At 45.8% G+C, this 18,584-nt stretch overlaps 1 protein-coding gene across 2 annotated transcripts in view; it reads right to left on the bottom strand.

The window, feature by feature from the left end:
- Nucleotides 1-18,584, bottom strand: part of LOC135391321 (uncharacterized) — a 350,713-nt gene that overhangs the window by 186,000 nt on the left and 146,129 nt on the right. For both annotated transcript variants that reach the window (XM_064621554.1, XM_064621555.1), the window contains exon 2: nucleotides 8,026-8,191. In XM_064621554.1, coding sequence (XP_064477624.1) covers nucleotides 8,026-8,191 — 166 coding nt within the window. The remainder of the gene's footprint in view (nucleotides 1-8,025; nucleotides 8,192-18,584) is intronic.

Raw genomic sequence — 18,584 nt, 5'->3', positions numbered from 1 at the left:
AATGAGTGGGAGGCGTTCATTATTTAAATGAAAATTCAAATGAAACGACGATGAAACCTGAGACACGGGACAGAAAACGTCGATTTACAATATACCAGCTCGCCTGCACCCTTGCACTTCTACCACTGAATTCAAATGAGTTTCGTAAAAAAACATAACTTCTCAAGGAGGGCGCGGCTTCTCTGTCGCGGCTGGTCGCGGTGAAGCGCAAAAGGACGCTCTTCCACTCCCTTATCCACCAACTAATTATGTCTTTACACCAATGAATTACACCAATGAATTACCTCCTTTTGCGCTTCACCGCGACCAGCCGGGACAAAATATGTAAACCGAAACCAATTAATTACTGCAACAAATGACCGGCTTCGGTGGCAGATTTTTCTCTAAAAGGTGTCCACTGAAAGTCCCAAAAGGGGTAGCACCCATTTTAATGCCGACAGCGCCCTGCTTTAGAAGTTATGTGTTTTTACGAAACTCGTTTGAATTTTTATTTAAATAATAAGCGCCTCCCACACATTCACACGGGAGCAGCTTGTAGGTTGCATCAGACAGATACTTGTAAAAAAGAATGTTTGTCGATTGGTGCACCCGTTCGCGAATTATTTAGCCCGGGGATTTAACTGAGGCACCCGGTATGGCCGAAAACCAGAAACGAGAGATGTTGGCTTACTGGAGAGCAATGCCACGGTGCGGTCTGTGCCATCCAACGCCCCAGACTTGAGTTTTACTACTGAGACACCCGGTATATACAGGGTGGTCCACCAACCATGATAGAAATGCATAGTAGAAAACGTAGGCCCCGGAGAGACATGCGGTCAAGGAATTTTTTTCTGCCAATAACTTTTGCCACATATTGGTAACATTTTTATTTCACATCAATTGACGGAAAGTTAATTTCTTGAATGGAACTCCAAAATTTCCCAAGGCAACCTAACGTTTTCTTTGCGGAAATGGGTTCCCCATGGGCATTTTACTCAGTATAGTCACAATCCCACTCGTAATCCCATGGCAATTGCCGAAATAAATTCACCGAAAATCCGTGGAAATGAGCCCTTGCCTCTGCCTCTTTTTAGACGGCTCGCAAACGCTAGAACGCAAAGCTGCGAAGAAAGGAGGTTACATTGACACGCCACACGAGGAAGGAAAGGGGCACAAGCCTTATCCACGGAACAAACACGCGCGGTGAGTGCGGGAATCAGAGCTATCTTATCAAAAATGAGGTCACCCGACGGCTTGTAGCCCTTTCCCCCATTACCAGTAGGATTATGTGCTATACTGAGTAAAATTACCACGGGGAACCCATTTCCGCAAAGAACAACAACAACTTTATTTTGGCTTTGGAGAGTGGGGAGGTACATCGCCACAGGCGATACTCTACCCCATTGCTGGTGGGAATGTGGGGAATGAAATAACGAGCCCCTTCACAATAACGATCGAAGTCCGATGGTGTCCAGAAATGTCAGAAGAGCTTTGAGCGCAGAGCGTTGTTGGGCTGGATTAGGCCAGGGACCAAGCAATTTCGATAGAAAGAAGGGGGAGAGTCCAGCTGACGAAGAGACTCGGAGAGTGTGGTTCGGGAAGGTTGGTAGTGGGAGCAATGAAGAAGAATATGCTCCAGATCCTCAAGCACACCACAGTGGCAGCGAGTGGAAGAGTCAACTTGTCTCAAGCGGTAGCACCACTGAGCTTACAGCTCAGTGGTGTTACCGCTTGAGACAAGTCCACTTCCACCTGAGGCCACATCGAGGCGCATTCAGTGGATTAATGCAGCATCTTGACGAGAGGTGTTTCGTGGCATGCGGAAAGCGAGCGTTGGATCAACTCTGCTCAACATAGAGGGGGGAAGAATGTCGGTTGTCCATTGGCGGGAAGCCAGGGGTGTCACTAGGCGTCGGAGAGTTGAACGGCGGTCTCCTCTCAGCAGAACAATACTGGTCCATTTCCCATACGAGAGTGCTGCTTCTGCGGCGCTGTCGGCCTGCTCGTTCCCCACGGCACCACAATGGGCTGGAACCCACTGGAGAACTAGCCTGTGGCCTGCTGCGTAGATAGTGCGGTAAGCCATTAACACATCTGTGACTAGGGGTGCGGATGGGCCTCGTATGCCGGAATTTTCAATTGCTTGAAGTGCAGATTTGGAGTCTATGAAGACTGCCCATTCCCGCGGTGTAAAATCAGCGACGAGTTGGATGTGAAAGGCGTCTTCCGTGCACTACGCCTTCGGATGGTATGACGAATGCTGAGGCGGACTTGTTGTTTCGGGATACGCCATCGGTATATGCCGCCGTAAACGTAGACAACTTCTCGTCTACCGGAGCATGAAAATGGGCTCGGAGGACTTGAGGGGGGACCTGATCTCTTCTTTCCAGAAGGTTTGGAAGGCGTACTAAAGTGGGCGGTACCGGTAGAGACCAGGGGGCTACCGGCGGTATAGTGTCCTTAGTTACGAAACAAAGCGTTAGGTTGCCTTAGGAAAGTTTTGGAGTTCAATTCAAGAAATTAACTTTCGGACAATTGAAACGAAATAAAAATGTTACCAATATGTGGCAAAAGTTATTGGCAGAAAAAAATCTCTTGACTGCATGTCTCTCCGGAGCCTACGTTTTTTACTATTAATTTCTATCATGGTTGGTGGCCCACCCTGTATACAGCCTAAACAATGATAGTAAGTGTGGAAGTGGGCCGAAATATAATTCACATAGTTCGCAACCCTGCTTCATTCATCAAGCTGTCCATGAGTAGCCTCCATGCCAAATATTGATATGACCTGTCTCGAGCGCTAAATATCAGCTGCGATAATCGTCCTAGCGCAAGGGCGCATGTCGCTTTTAGCAGAATACGGCGCAGCCAAACGCGAAAAATTTGTAAAGAGGCATACACTGCTCCTTTAATACCAGTGCAGAAAACGAAATTTGGAAGGCTACCTTTAATTATGACTTTGAGGCATGGGTAAAGCGGTCTGAATTATTTACCCGTCCTTCTTCCACAAGCTTCTCGCCTCGACTTAAAAATAAATAAAATCCACGCGTCCAAGGTCAGTTTTACTCTGTCGCCATTCTCCCACACTCACTTTCCCCTGCGCGCACTTCGCTGCCCTAATGACTGAAAACCCAGACAACAACGGCCTCATTGATCAGAGCCCGATCCATCCAGAACCAGCTCACTTTCAGCCTTGTTTCACATCGTGTCCCGCGCCTCTATTTATCTCTGTCTCAATTCAATGATGGATGTCACTTAGAAAGCACTTGACACATTTCGATCTGGCTTCCACTAGATCCAGATCTTTTTTTTTTTTTACTCTCTCTCTCTCTCTCTGGAGCCTCGACCCCTTTTCGGACACCGATGCGACACTCCGCGACGTCCGATGATGAATGGTAGGGAGAGAAACATGAGCGCCGAGCATGCTCCGCTTCGGGAGGAAAAGGATGGGGCTCCCTCGATTTAGGCACTTCTCATTTCACGTCTCGTCGCCGTTGAGCGATGGACTAGCGATGTGGAACCCACCGGAATATCCGTGGTCCACGCGAACGAAAGGAAAGAGAGGATTTTATCTTCCGAATAATAGTCTCACCTTTTTGATAGCACGTGCAAATGTTCTTGTAGCGGTCAACCGGATGTTTATGTGGTTCAATTAAATATTAGAACGTTGGCCCCGTCTATATGACAGTTTTTCATACTGTCTTCACTCCTCTGCTCACGTCTGCATAAGCCGGACGTAGCCATGTCTTTGACACTCTAAGAAGAAAGGCCCGATATTCGCTGCGAGATGGACCTATAGGGGGCGACACTGTCACCTTTCTAGTGTGGATAACACACGAGCCGATGTTCGGAGTTGGTAGTTCTTTTTCCGTAATTCTTGTGTATGTTCACCGGAAGATCATCTGTGCCGCGATGGTACGATACTGTTCAGTTACCCAATGCTCCGCCTACTGCACTAAACGCGGAATAAACGTGTAAAAGTAGACGACGCATCCACACTATGGCGGTTCTTCGTTCTCCGCAGCGCCGACACCGTTCGATCTCGGAACGAATAGATAGCAATAAGTCCCCATTTTCGTGCCTTGTCCCCGAAATTTACTCTGAAACATTGCATACGTATAATCCCTGGACTTCGCATAAACTTCCATTTAAGGAGCCAGCTACCAGTGATGGCCAGTAGTTAACTACATGTAGTTAAACTACTAGTTAAACTACCTGATTATAGTTAAAAAGCAGTTATCAACTACGTGCAGAAATGTAGTCTGCAACTACTAGTTAAACTACTATTTGGAGTAGTTAACTACACTAGTTAGGTTACTGCAGGCGCAAACTACTTCCGATTGTGCCGCAAGCTTTACGGCACGATTGTGCTTCGGACTTTTACCTTGGGCTACTTGTTTGATGAGAACGGAGGTGCAGAGCAATTGTACCGTGCATGTGTACTAAATCTTCACGTTTATCACTGCTTGTGATTCATATTTAGGTGTCCAAGAACACTTTAGAATGTGATTGGTGTTGATAGACAAGGTTAAGTAGTTAGAGATGTAGATAAAGTACATTGCACTACTTAAAGAAGTAGTTTTAACTACCTCCCCTGAAAAGTAGTTGAACTACTAGTTAAACTACTCCATCGCGAAGTAGTTAGTAGTTATAGTTAAACTACTGTACAAGTAGTTAGTGGCGATCACTGCCAGCTACACTGTTAAAGCAAGGGGGGGGGGGGATCGGCTCGCCGTTGTTGGCCACACAGAAGTGGGCGTCGTCACGACTAGAGCAAAAAAAGAAAAGAAAGACGGATGGAGGACAGAGGATGAAGGGCGGAGATGCGCAGAGGGTGCATGAGTTCGTCGGGAAGAGCAAAGTGTTAGATGGGAGCAAGACTGCCTCCTACAGAAAGAGAATATGGTTTCTTGCTTTAGCGGAACTGTTGAAGCAGGTGGTGGTGGTGGTGGTGGTGGTGGTGGTGAAAGGGCGCGCCGTTGTCGGCCTCACAGAAGTGGGCAACGTCACGACTTACGCCCTGGGCCGACTCTGTTGAAGCAGAACTTCGCCACATAGCACGCTCCCAGCCAACCACCACAACCACCATTCAGGACGATATGATTCTATGTCCTGCTTCCTTCAAAATAGGGAGAAGCGCCTATCTGGGACATGCATAATGCATCCCAGATTGGCGCCTCCTCCAAATTTCAACATATATCACGACAGAGAATGATGGTTGGCTTGGGGCGTGCTGTGTGATGAAGTACTGTTTTAACAGGATAGGGACTAATGCATCTAGTCCGCAAAAGGACTAAAATTACTCCTTGTTTGAATATGTTTTAGCTTGTTGAATCTAAACGTCGTCTTTCAGTAATATATCGACCCTCCTACCTGCCGGAAAAATCATAACGTGGATACTTGTACATCTGCATTGTAATATTGTTATTCAAACGGCTCCCCCCCCCCCCCAACTACACACCCACTTTTTTGCATCAATTCAGATTGTGGGCAGTACCTATAGAATGGTAGAACAAGCGTAAGAAACCTGAACCTCGGGGATAGCTCCAGCGTTATAGCTCAGTTCTAGCAAATACATTCGCATTTTTCAATCGCAACGTGAAAGCGCGCCAAGTGCCTAGTACTTATGTGGACATATCCAACGACCCCCCATTGAATTTGAGTTTGATTATAGAAAAACGACTTCCCCTTGACATATGACGGTTCATTGTGTGTTTCTCTGCGGCAGCTGCAGGTCGCATTGGCCGGCTCCGCAAATTACATGGCTACGATTGTGATGAAAGGAAGGTGCATTGGAACGCAAAGGGCAATGTATAAACGGAATAAACAGCGTTCATCAGTAAATATACACACTGTATGCTCCTCGTACAGGGTGAGTGAGAAATACAGTTTGGAAACATAAATAGTTTTAGAACCACAAGATTGCTGGTAGGGTCTTAAGTATTTGCACCAAGAAGGTCTAGGTGCAAAATATACGACGATATGAGAGTTGGGGCGCCTTTTCTCAGAGCAAAAGAAAACGCCGCAACAACTAACGGCGCTGCAAATTAAACCTTAAGACAACAACAAATTAAATCAATCAATGGGGACATGGGGCGATCCACCGCTGGAGAGTAGTGCACTGTCCCATTACACGCGAAACATTAGAGGTGAGATATGAGAATGAAGGTGTCCTCCACTGGCTGTGCTACGCTGACCAAAAGGAAGGTTAGAAAAACACAAAACAAAAAACACACGAAAGAAAGCACCGATGGTCATTGGGATACAGAGTAGTACAGCGTCTGGAACAACAACATTAGAAGACATCGACGATGTTGCACGTAGTTCTGACATGGGCCAATGATTGCAGCCAGGGTGAATGGCTGTCTGCTAGCAGCATTTGGAGCATAGGCTGCTGCCACAGTATCCGATCCGGGAGTGAAGGCTACGTTGAAGCTAAGGACAATGACCAACATACGCGCTTGAAACCGAAGTTGCAGTAATAGAAGGCGAAATAATAAGAGGTAATATAGCTACATCCTGACGTTTCGATTATGCAGTTTGGGAATCTTTCTAATCTATTGGAGCGACACATTTTGCCTGTGAACAAGCTAAGAGTTTCTTGAGTCTGACGGAAAACGGAGACACAAGACATCCTTTCTTGTCCTGTGTACTTTGTGTTCTGTCTTGTGTCTCACTGTTCCCACAGTTCCAAGGAAATGGTACGTTCTACAAATCTACGCCTGCTTGCTTGCATTCCACTTTCACACTCAACATTTCGATTGTGTTCTGCCTGTCCGCACGTCCAGTCCATGCAGGAGGACTAGATCTTCTGGAGCAAATACTTCTGGTCTTCTCCCCATATCCCCCGTCATCCCTCCCACACACAACTACTCATGTATGCAGTTCCACACCATGTATTGTAAGCACCCACACGAGAGAGTGTGAACTCTACGGAACACTAAATGTCAACAGAAGATGCAGAATAGCGTGTTTGTACAAAATGCGTGTTCGACTCTCTCCTAGGTGTTCTTTCGCCCAGAAATCGGCATGATGTCTCTACGCTTACGGCAATAAATCCGTGGTTTGTACCACACGGTTGAACTAATCATGGATTTCAAACTCTCCATTCAGCTTCAAAAATTGTTAAATGACTCCGCACAAATCGGCATTGATATAAATAACAGCAGGTTGTCTAACTTAAAAGATTTTTTTCTTGAATGATCAGTAGTAACTGGTTTGGTAGGTACTTGTATTACGTTTCTGTTAATTCTATATACAGGGTGTTTCACCTAACGTGATAATAAATTCTAACTGGCGACGTACTCGCCGGAGGATTGTGGGACTTCCAGCAATTACCTTCTGGAAATCTTTGCCACAATTAAGGAAGGGTTCGGACAACTTTTAATTGTGGGAAATTTATTTTTTTTCCAATTGAACTTTGAAAATTGCCAAGCGACCCTCACTTTTTTTTATAGGAATATGAAGTCCTCCACGGATTATCAGAGACCCAACAAAAAATATGCACAGTATCGCAACAGAAATAGTCGAAAAAAAAAAGTAAAAATTCCGCTTTAGCTTTAGTTAGATTTTTTTTATCACTTTAGGTGAAACACCCTGTGTTAAGTTTTACATGCGTGCAGTATATGTATTACGACTATACTTGATTTCTGGGTCCGGGTATTATCACATATGTTGCATGTTGCATTGGTACGCAGTATTGTAATTGTATGTCTCAGTGCTTTTCCTTAATACTGCATTGCAATTGCAACTTTTAGTTTTCATATCATCCTGTAATTTGTTATTACCTGTCGCTATTTTCGTTTATTGTGTCTATTTTTCTTGTAAGGGGACTGAGGCCTAGACAAGCTCCTTGGAGCTTTTCGCTTCGTGCCTCCTCCACGTTTACAGTGGGAAATAAACCTAGCAGTACTACTAATAGTTCATAGCACGGATGAGAAGCCAATGCACAAGGGGTTTTGAATCTCGTACCACTACACAAAACAAGACCGCTGTTCGCACACGTCGGGCACTCTACAGTATGGGTACGTTCATTTGAGCACGTACCTGTCTTCCAAGAGGAACATGTCTCCGTCGGCGTCAATACAGTTCCCTTTGGAGGCGAACTGAGACCTGTCAATGACAACCGCGGGTTGGGCTCCCTTCTGGAACCAGGTGCCATGCCAACGACTCTTAAAATGGCACGCGGAGCCACGCCTCTCGGACACGCCACCTGAAAGGACAAAACAAGATCCGTCACTGAAACGTCGAATTCACACGAACAGATTTATAAAGTGCATATCGGTACACTGTTAAAACAGAACTTCACGGAATAACACGGTCCTATAGACAATCGTCATCCTGGATGCCATCATTCCCTCCCCCGATTTGTTGAAAACGACAGGAATGCTCGTTTTTGTGACACTTATGCAGTCACGTTAATTAAAAAGTCGTATATGGTACGCCGTTTACTGTAAACCGGTCTCGTCAGAACCATCGCCTGTTTTAAGACTGTGTACAGGTGGTAAAGTCACTGAAACTCGAAATTTCTTCAAAACGTGTACCGAATGGATTTATATTACCCCGTCACCCTGGAAGATACCCCTTCCGAAGCCACACAGATAACTCTACGCACTTTCGAGTTACCGCAACAATTCTCGAAGGAAATAGCTTGCTTTTGGAAATAGCGACGAGCTTCATCGTGACATTCGTTCGAACCTGCCGACCACCCTGAAATATTTCCCTTCCTACTGCATCTCGATTTTTCAAAAGGGGAGAAAGCCACAGGGGGACTGTGACTGAAAAGTTGCGAAAAAGCCGAGATGTAGTTGAAACAAAATGTATTTCGGGAAGTTCAGCAATTCAAGCGGATGTGACGATGAAGCTCTTCGCTGTTACCAGAGAGGACATCATGAATTGTTTCGGTCAGTCTAAACTGCGAGGGGAACTCGTGTGATTTTAGAGAGAGAGTATACTTCGATGATGACCAAGATCCAAACCTGTAATGCGGGTTTTAGTAATATGAAAACCTGGGAAAGTGTTATGTTTTCTAATATAAACCTATCTCGGATACTTTTTTATCAGCCCCCGTGCGTCAACTAGTATCAAGTGCAACAGCAGCCGCCACGAAGCCATTATGAACTAAGAATTGCCGAAAAGTATGTCGTGAAGCAGAATGACATGCTTCGTCTCACGGTCTGCCTTGTGACCTCGGAACGACTGCATCGCCGTCAAGGAATTGTACTTTGTAATGAAAATATTGGAGTATTATGCACCCTATCCTTCTCTTTCGTTTCTTGTGACGCAAATTGTTCCCATTCAGTTCTCATGATATACGTATATATGAAGAAAATTTATTTCAGTGAACTGGTGGTATACAGGGTGTTTCACGAAAATCCCCCGGCTGAATAATTCGTGAACACGGGGCGCCATCGAAGAAATTTCTTTTTGGTAAAGATCCTTGGGACATTGTCTACGAACTGAGTAGTGAGCGGCTCATTTGCATACGCTAACTAATTAAATAAACATCTTAACTTTTTAATTTTACTTCGCACATTTACGGAACCTCTGTTTTACGCATCGGGACCTTCAGCGAAGAATATTGCAAGAAAAAAAAAACACGTCGACACTTAGTGATATTTCCGAGTAATTAATCGGTTTTGGTTTACATATTTCTTGCGCGGAGTAGTGCACCAATGCGCTCTTTGGATCAGCTATCCGGCTGTCAATTTCGTGTTCATCCACCTGGTTCATGCACGGGGACGACGGAGGATTCGGAACAGCCGCAAGAGTTGATTTAATATTCCATATCAAAGCGACTGGTCAACAGCTCTGGCGGTTCTGTCGTTCCGTAGATGAGAAAGCGTGCTCTTATCATGGATGATGACGAATGCGCCGCGAGTGCTGTGAGCTAGTGGGATACACTCTTAAAAATTAACTACACCACATAGCATGCTCCTAGCCAACCATCATCCCGAATGACAACGTTCTCGCCCAATTTGTTGAAAACGGGAGGCGGAGCCTGTAGAGAAGAAGGAACACCAAAGCGTCTCCTGCGGTCTTGCGGCTGTTCCTTATCTTCCGTCACCCCCGTGTGTCAACCAGACGGATGAACACGAATGACAGCTGGATATCTGATCAAAAGAGCGCATTGGTGCACAGCTCCGCGCAAGACATATACCGAAACCGATTAATTACTCGAAAAAAATCACTAAGTGTCGACGCATTTTTTTTCTTGCAATATTTTTCGCTGAAGGTCCCGATGCGTAAAACAGATGTTCCGTAAGCGTGCGAAGTAAAATTTAAAAGCTAAGATGTTTATTTACTTAGTGAGCGTATGCAAATAAGCCGCTCACTATTCAGTTCATAGCCGATGTCCCAAGGATCTTTACCAAAAAGAAATTTCTTCGATGGCGCCACCTGTTCACGAATAATTCAGCCGGGGGATTTTCGTGAAACACCCTATACACAATGCAAATCAGTGAAGAGCGGTGGTATATAACAGGTTACATTGTCTGTAATGCCCAGTCGTGCAAGCAGCAGTAGCGCAGGCTGTTTTCCTCGTTTTTTTATATACTAAACATATATCCCCCCCCCCAGTCTTGTCCCTGATAAAACTATAAAACGACGTGAACTTGCGAACTTTAGGTGCACATTAGTAAGAACAATAATGAAACATGGAACAACTATACCAGTCAAAAATTAAAAAAAAACTACTTATACTGCCAAACAAACGGCCTTCACGAGGGAACATCATTGTGAGGCTTTAGTGTCGTCGGCCATTTAGTTATATGTTTTTCCGTTTCCCGTTCCCTCTTGGGTTGTACGCCAGTCCCGTTGTGAATGAGGCAATCTTTTTTCTTTCCTTTTCTGACGTCGAAAAAAATGTACAGTATGTTGCTTGCTGCGAAAAAGCATGTGATCGCTCCCCAAAATCTGTTTGGGAATCTGTTTGATTGGTTGATGTTAGAGGTACTTGTGTTTACATCTCAGCCTAGTCTACTTTCTCCAGGAATCTGGCCTCGCTCAAAGGCTATGAGTACTGCTCGGACTTCTAACCAACTCTGCAGTGACTACCCTAGATCTTAATTTTCGGCCGTCATCATTCCTTCATCTGTTATCACACCATCTCATCTCATCCTGGCTAAAGTCGTGACGCAGCCCACATACGTGAGGCCAACAACGGCAAGCCGGCTTTCTCGTCACCACCACCACCACTACCACCACCAGTGTTTTCATCAAATAAAGTCGGGAAACTAGCAAATCTGGCGCGTTAGTTTCAAAATAGCCATACATGTCACATAATAGCACACATATGTCTCCCAGCGGTCCTCCCAGCGCCTCGAGGGATCTTTCATCTTTCATAATGGAATACCCGACTCCTAGAAACCAAAATGAAGCATTGGTGAGGAGGAAGGAGGAGGGAAACTAACGTCATGGTTGTTATTGTGCCGTCTGTTCCCTCGGCAATGTAAAATCCAATAATGGAAAATGAAAAAAAGAGTACCCCTTGATATTTTACTTTTTTAACAAAAAATCCAACCCTCGCGGAGGTATGCTTCGCATACTGTGCCGACGACTGCCAGTCCCTCAAGTACTCGGTGATAGCTGTTGAAAGTTATTTATTTTTTGTTTCTGGAAATAACCCACAATGTCCTCATGTGCTTTACAAAGTGGGGTTGCCACGCAACAGTTGCACACCAAGGAAGCTTACAAGAGCTTGCCTCAACATAAACCTGTAATAATAAAACTAGCGAATCTGGAAGAACAAGTCATCCATTGGGGGGGAAATGAGGGGTGATACTGCGCAGAATTACCCGAGTGACCCCGAAAGTAAAAGTCCTAAGTGTTATTTATCAATACATAAGTCGAAGCAGCAATATCTGTCACTGGTGCTCCATTCACAAACGCATTAATTTATCACCGGGGCCACATACCCTCGCCTGTATGAAGGGGCCGTCCGCTTTTCCAGGCTGCGCGCAGAACACTCTAATGACAGCGCTACAAGCGGGAGAATTGGGAAGCTTTGGATTGCAAAATGCATCGCGTGTTATCCGAATTGATGAACGTGAGGGGAAGAGGTTCTTATTTGAACCGTTGTTTTACGGTTATAAAGGGGGAAGCTATTTATTAAACACGTGCTTGTGGCTCAACAAAAAAAAAAAAAAAAGCTTGAGATGACATTGCAGTAAGACGAAGTCCGTCCTACAGTTGTACGACGACGTTGTTACGACATTCACCATGATTAAAATGCATATTAATTCTCGCATGTGTGAATTACACAATTTATGATTCAGACATGACGAGGTTCAGCACTCACCTACGAACAAAGATTATCGGTAATTACCTTACAACAATGAATCTGTAAGCTTTAGTTTCCTGTACATCAGTGCAGGACGACCCCGGCCCGGGCGGCTCAAAGCCCAGTGTCAGAGTTCCTGAGAACATCCAGCTTGTGGAGTGCCTGATCCTCAAGAACCGACGGATAACATGTCTCGATATCAATAGTGCATATAGTGCGATCAATAGTGCATATTACTGCCAGATTCTCAGGAGTGTGCATAAGGCGCTGAAGCAAAATCGTCCGGGCCTCATCACCAAAGGAGTCCTCCTCCTACAGGACAATGCACGCCCGCATACCGCACATCTCACGACACGCACCTTACAGGAACTTGGCTGGGAGTTGCTGCCACATCCCCCTTACAGTCCAGACCTCGCCCCCAGCGATTTCCATCTCTTCGAGCCACTGAAGGCGTTCCTTGGGAGCCCAGCTGCGACGACGAGGTCAAGAATGCGGTCCGACCATGGCTGCTATGCGCCGGTAAGGATTTCTACGCTGGTGGCATCCAAGCCCTCGTGAAACGCTGGGACAAGTGCATTAGTGCAGCTGGAGATTACGTAGAAAAATAAAACTAATTTCTCGCCTGTAAGTTCATTTTACTTTTGCGAAAAATGAAAAATCCAGGTTTGACTTGAACGCCCCTCGTATATGGAATTATAGTATTAGTTATTTGATTAACTTCCTGGCGTGTATAAATAAATGTGAGATGCATGTGTCGCCTTTCCCGACGTCTGATCGCTCGATCACTTGGTGGCGTCTTCCAATTCCGTGGCGTCTTCCATGGGAAATGTCCTCGACACTTGTGGTAAACTAGAAGACCTGTTCACTTTCCAGTTGCCGACAAAAATATCCGAATTAATTCTCGTTGATTGCTTTCGAAGTAGGCCAGGCCCATCCCGAAAACGTGTCGATGTTTATCGATAGACTGCGCAAATTTACGCAAAGGAGTTATCTCGCTTTAGGTTGTTGTGCATTTGAAATTAATTATAATTGCTGAAAAATGTCATTTGCGTGTTCATCCTTCTGGTGCAGATACGAGGGTGACGGAATGTTAGAAACAGCAGAAGGAGACGCTTAAATACGCCTTTTCCTTCTCTGCCCGTCCGGCACATAATGCTCGCAGCTGTCGTTGGATAGGCGAGATAGCGTTCTTTGACCGCTATGATGACCAATGGACCGCGGGCGCTATGCACCAGTTAGGTAGAGAAGGAACACCGGAGCATCTCCTGAACCTCTGTTTCTTATCTTCCGTCAGCTCCGTGTGTGAACCAGGCAGATGAACACGCAATGGACCTTCTTCACAAGTGCTTATGCGCATGCGGTGCGGCGACGATGACCAGAACCGGTGCGCCAGACAAAGTTCTCTTCGTGTTCAATAGATGGCGCTGGAAAGGGGAGGCGCGCAGAGCCGTTTATAGGGAGAGTTTGGCCATTAGGAGGAGCCTAACTTGAACCGCGTCATGCGACGTCACGGCTAAGCTACCTCCCTCGCCGTGCTCTATTGTTGTCCCGTTGTCAGCCGGCCGCCGACGTCATATTGATGCTGATCGTTGTTTACCATGCAAGGAGGGAAGACACGTGCGTACATTGTCCTTCGAAAGCCCTTCGTCCTTGAACTCTTTCAGTTTGGCAACAAAACCCCTCTTATCGGAGGCGGCTGTGGGTCATAAGCCGGTTATTCCTGTAGATTGCATTCATTGCAACAACAAAGCTGACGGACAGCATCAATATGGCGCGCATCAGGTGGCTGATAAGCGGATTCTGCTTGGATTCAGTCTCTTTGGGCGGCGCAACGACGACTCTGACGTCAAAATAGGCTCCACCCACGAGGCGGCAAAAGATCAGAGAATGGCCAAACTCTCCCTATAAATGGCTCTGGAGGCGCGAACTCGTCGGTCCCACTCCAAGACCGGTTTTCGTCCTTTGTGCTACCCACCTGGGTTTGTTTCGGCGCGCGCCGAGGGTGGTTCCCTGGAGGGCCGCTAGGATACAAAGCGTATTTGAAAAAGGTCCATTGAGAACGGGATGGCTCAGCGAAAGAGCGCATTGCTGCACATACACCGTGCGAGAAATATGTACAGCAAAACCAATTAATTACTCGATCAACGTGGGTTATTTTTCTGGAATATTTTTCGCTGGAGGTCCTGATCGCTGCGGCACAATGCCGAAAATTTCGGATTTTTATTTAAATAATAAGTCTATCACAATGAACCACTCATTGGTCAGCTCAAGGCAGATGTCTCAAAGCTGTTCGCAAACAGAACGTTCATCGATCGTACCAGTCGTTTCTGCATTATTCAGCTGGATTTTCCTGCTGGATTTTCAACACCCGGCATATTGCACCGTACGTTACTCGTCATCCTTCTTAAAGAAATTGTAAAGTGAAGTGCGACCACCATCTTTTTATTTAGCACTAGGTAGAGCGTGGCCTTGTGATGAAACATACAAGACCTCCCGTCTCAATATTTTTCATAACGATTTTCAATGGCGGATAATTTCGCGATCGCAGCGTCCACAGACGTCATTCACGGGGAACGCCGGCGGCCGCTCCGGATTGGCGGACACGTACCACGTGATATTGAAGTACCACTAACGCATTTCAGACAGTTTATACTAGTCACTATTTGACCTCTTTTGAAGAATAACAGCTACTCTAGAGCAGTTCGGTTTAAGCTGCTTTTTTTTTTCTCCGCGTCTGGGTGTCGTCTGCTCCTCAGCCATTACCCACGGTACCGTGGTAAAGATGTTGAAAAACGCTCTGGTATCGCTGCTGTGTGCAAAATCTCGCATCCTAACGTTTTCAATAGATGTCCGGTTTACGTTGCAGTGTTCCGGGATGCACCAACCGTGTACCTTCGACGACGAAACGCACATTGCAACTGATCGCGACATGCTAGCTGGCTAGCCTAATTGCTTGCGTTCTCAATAGATGGCGCGAGTCGCCTCAGGGTTGCTGCGTCTTGGAATCCGCAAATTTCGGTTGGAGCAGCAATGTTTAAAATTCGATTGTTAAAAAAATGCTCAATGCACAGCAGAGCTATTACGTATATGAAGCGTCCAAGTTACAAGCTCTCAGAAAAGCACACAGTTTCTATAAGTTTACCATTCACTTTGCAGTCCCTTTAATGTCACGCTACTGTAATACTATAGTGCAAGAACGTCGGGCTTGTAACCGTAAAATGTCTATGTTTACTGAACAGTGTCATCGCAACAGTGTGAACGCCTGCAATGAAAATATGTAATACGTTGTAAAATCGACGTTGAAAGGAAGAAAGCAAAATGTCAGATACAATAAGGCAAGGGGGGGAATTGAGGGCAAGGGGAGGGGGGGAATTGAGTGCTGTGGAGTAAACAGGGCACTGGAGAGATCCTTGCATAGCTGCTGCGTGTGGCGTCAAAATCGCCGCACACAAACCGCACAGGCGTATTCTACGTAGCGGATGCGTCCCCGACACTGTCCTTACCGTTCATATTTCTTTTTTTTTTTTTTTCACGTAGAGTTCACTGTTTTCCATTTGCCTGCGGGGCTGACACTTAAGGTATCTTGTGTAACGTTTTGGCATTACGCAGCATAGAGCGTTTGAGAGCATTGAGGCAGAGAACCTGCAGAGCAACCTCGAACGTCTGGTACCAGTTTCCACTGAACGCCCAAACACGCTCTACAGGTTCATCTCCTGTTTCAAAACTGCCAACCAATACAGCAACTTACAGTCAAAGTCATCAACCCATTAACAAAATTAACGTCACGAAAGTAAATCATACGCAAAAAAAATCTCGTTGGCCTCTTTATTCTAGAGAGCCCCCTAAAAACTTTTTCTTGTCAGCTGACTCCTCAGTTGAACATTGCTAGCTGACTCCTGAAAAAATTGTGTCGAAGTGAATTATGGATCTTCTATGGCACTTTTGTGACGTCTTCATGAAGACAAACATGTTTGCCATGAAAGCTCAAGAAAACCACTTTTAAGGACACGCCTATTTTCGCCCTATTCGTAAGCACACTCAAACATGTATGAACTCAAGGATGTTTCAGAGGAGCAGGGCCAAGAGGCTGTACGGTTATTTGAATCAATATCTAGAAGAAAAAGAGGCACCCAGTGTCCTCTTGCGACAAGAATCCTCGTAAGAAGCATTTAAGGTGGTTTCAACCTCATCAGTATACAAGTTCGAACGCATTGCCTGTCGTGCAAGCAACAGTCCCACTCGTATATAGAGGACCAGTAATGTGCTGCTTATCAACAACGATCGTCTGGAGCGACGATATTGGGGAGTTTCACGAAACAAAAGCGTCCGCTTCCGTAATGCAGTTTATCTCCGGCAATATCACTTTGTCTCAACGTTTTAGTTTCCCAGAAGCACGTCGCTCTGTCTAAGAGGCGGGCTTAAAGCGTCCAAGGTGTACTTGAGCGCTGTTGAACGATTTCTTTGTTTCGAATTGACTTGAAGGGCCCTTTATCGGTGGATTCAGTCTTCGTTCCATCGGATGTCCTCGTATTTCAGGGCGGATACGTGCGTTTCGAAAGCACTATGGGAGATCTCGGTGAGTGGCGAGATGAGTCTTGGGCGGTATATTGTGATCTACAGGACTATACTCTTGGGTAGTGGTTTTGCAGCTTGGCTTTTCGTGTGTGTGTTAGAATTTCAAAAACCAGGTAATAGTTTAAAAAAAAACGTGCCTGCAGTAGATTTGCATGTAGCAGAACAAGACAGAGCCGCGTGTTTCCATGGACATATGTCCTCGTACCAACTGAGCCAGCTGGAGGTTGATCCCAGAGAGTGCAGCATTACGGGGAGATTTTCGGGAGGGGCTCGTTCGGTCTTTTAAACAATCCCTGCGAGGAGGTCTTGGAAAACAGTCGTTGAAGAAGGACTGTGCTTGCTGATGCCGAAGCGTCTGTGAATTCACGACCCATAACATATTTAAAATATATCAGTTTCTGTCGTTGCTGTCAGGGCAGTTGGTATAGATGTACAATTCTGTCATTGTTCGGTTTTGTTGTCTTTTCCCATTCCTACTTAGGCTATCAGGAGGAAGCCAGTAGTATTTCAAAATAAATAAATATTTACATCCCTCTACAGGCCAGCCATTTGTAGAAACGCGGCGACGGCGCGGTTGTCTTCACCCTTTGCAGAGGGAGCTATAGTATTGAGGCAGCCTACGGTAAAACGGCTCGGTGCGATGTCTGGTGGGAAATAATTCCCAACTTTGCAAGTCACAGTGATATCTATGTTCCCCACTGACTTGCTGCTCATGACGATTATGCAGCCGACACGTAGCCGACGTCTATTGTTTTAGACCCGGTGTTATGCGCATGCAATGTAGTTCTGCCGCCGTACTTGACGAGCAATGCGCAACTGGCGGTGACATCGACACAATGTTGCTCGTAAGTTTGCATAATGCGCTCCTGGTAAGTGGTCCTTCAAAATGGATGTCGTTTTCTGTCATGATTTGACCAAAATGAGTGTCGTACGCATTTTTGTATTAGCTTAAATGTATGTGAATCGACACAAAAAGGCGTCCGCCCTGCGCTAGCTGCTCAAATCGGAATCTTCTCATCCCTCATCGGTATACGTGTATTTATTGTTCTTGCTGTCGTTGATCCAATGAGAGGCGGTGACGGTATCACTTGGCGCACTGCGCCACAGCCCAGATCGCGTTATTACACTGTTAAAACAGAACTTCACCACACAGCACGCTCCTAGCCAACCATCATTCCGAATGATATCATTCTGTGCACTGATTTGTTGAAAATGGGAGGAGGCGCCTATCTGGGACAGATTATCTTGTCCCAGATAGGCGCCTCCCCCCTGTTTTGAACAAATCATGACACGGAATGATATCATTCGGTATGATGGTTGGCTAGGAGCGTGCTATGTGGTGAAGTTCTGTTTTAACAGTGTAGGTCAAGTTAGGCTAGGTTAGGTTACGTTAGGTTAGGTCGCGTAATTAGGTTAGGTGTTTCTGTGTGATACAAGGGAACGTACTGTATCCAGGCAGGTCCTCGATTGATTATTTCAATATTATTTCATATTCGCAAAGAGACTATTACTACGATCGGTTTACAAACGTGGACACAAGGAGAGTGGACCGCAGAAAGGAGTGGTTGAAGAAGGGTTGGTATGCGTCCACGGCCAACTTCAGGGAGAGACACCGCGGCGACATGTCTCTCTGGAGCGCCTCCCAGAATGTCCAAGGAAAACTTCTGACAGCACAGCCGTGTGTGGGGTTCCAACACTCCACTTCCCACGTACATACACGGAAAGGTGGATATGCCGATGATATCGGATT

The sequence above is a fragment of the Ornithodoros turicata genome, chromosome 4, assembly GCF_037126465.1.
Source record: "Ornithodoros turicata isolate Travis chromosome 4, ASM3712646v1, whole genome shotgun sequence".
In the NCBI taxonomy this organism is placed as follows: Eukaryota; Metazoa; Arthropoda; class Arachnida; order Ixodida; family Argasidae; genus Ornithodoros; species Ornithodoros turicata.
The sequence above is the reverse complement of the archived record's forward strand: the minus strand, read 5'-3'. Positions and strand labels throughout refer to the sequence as shown.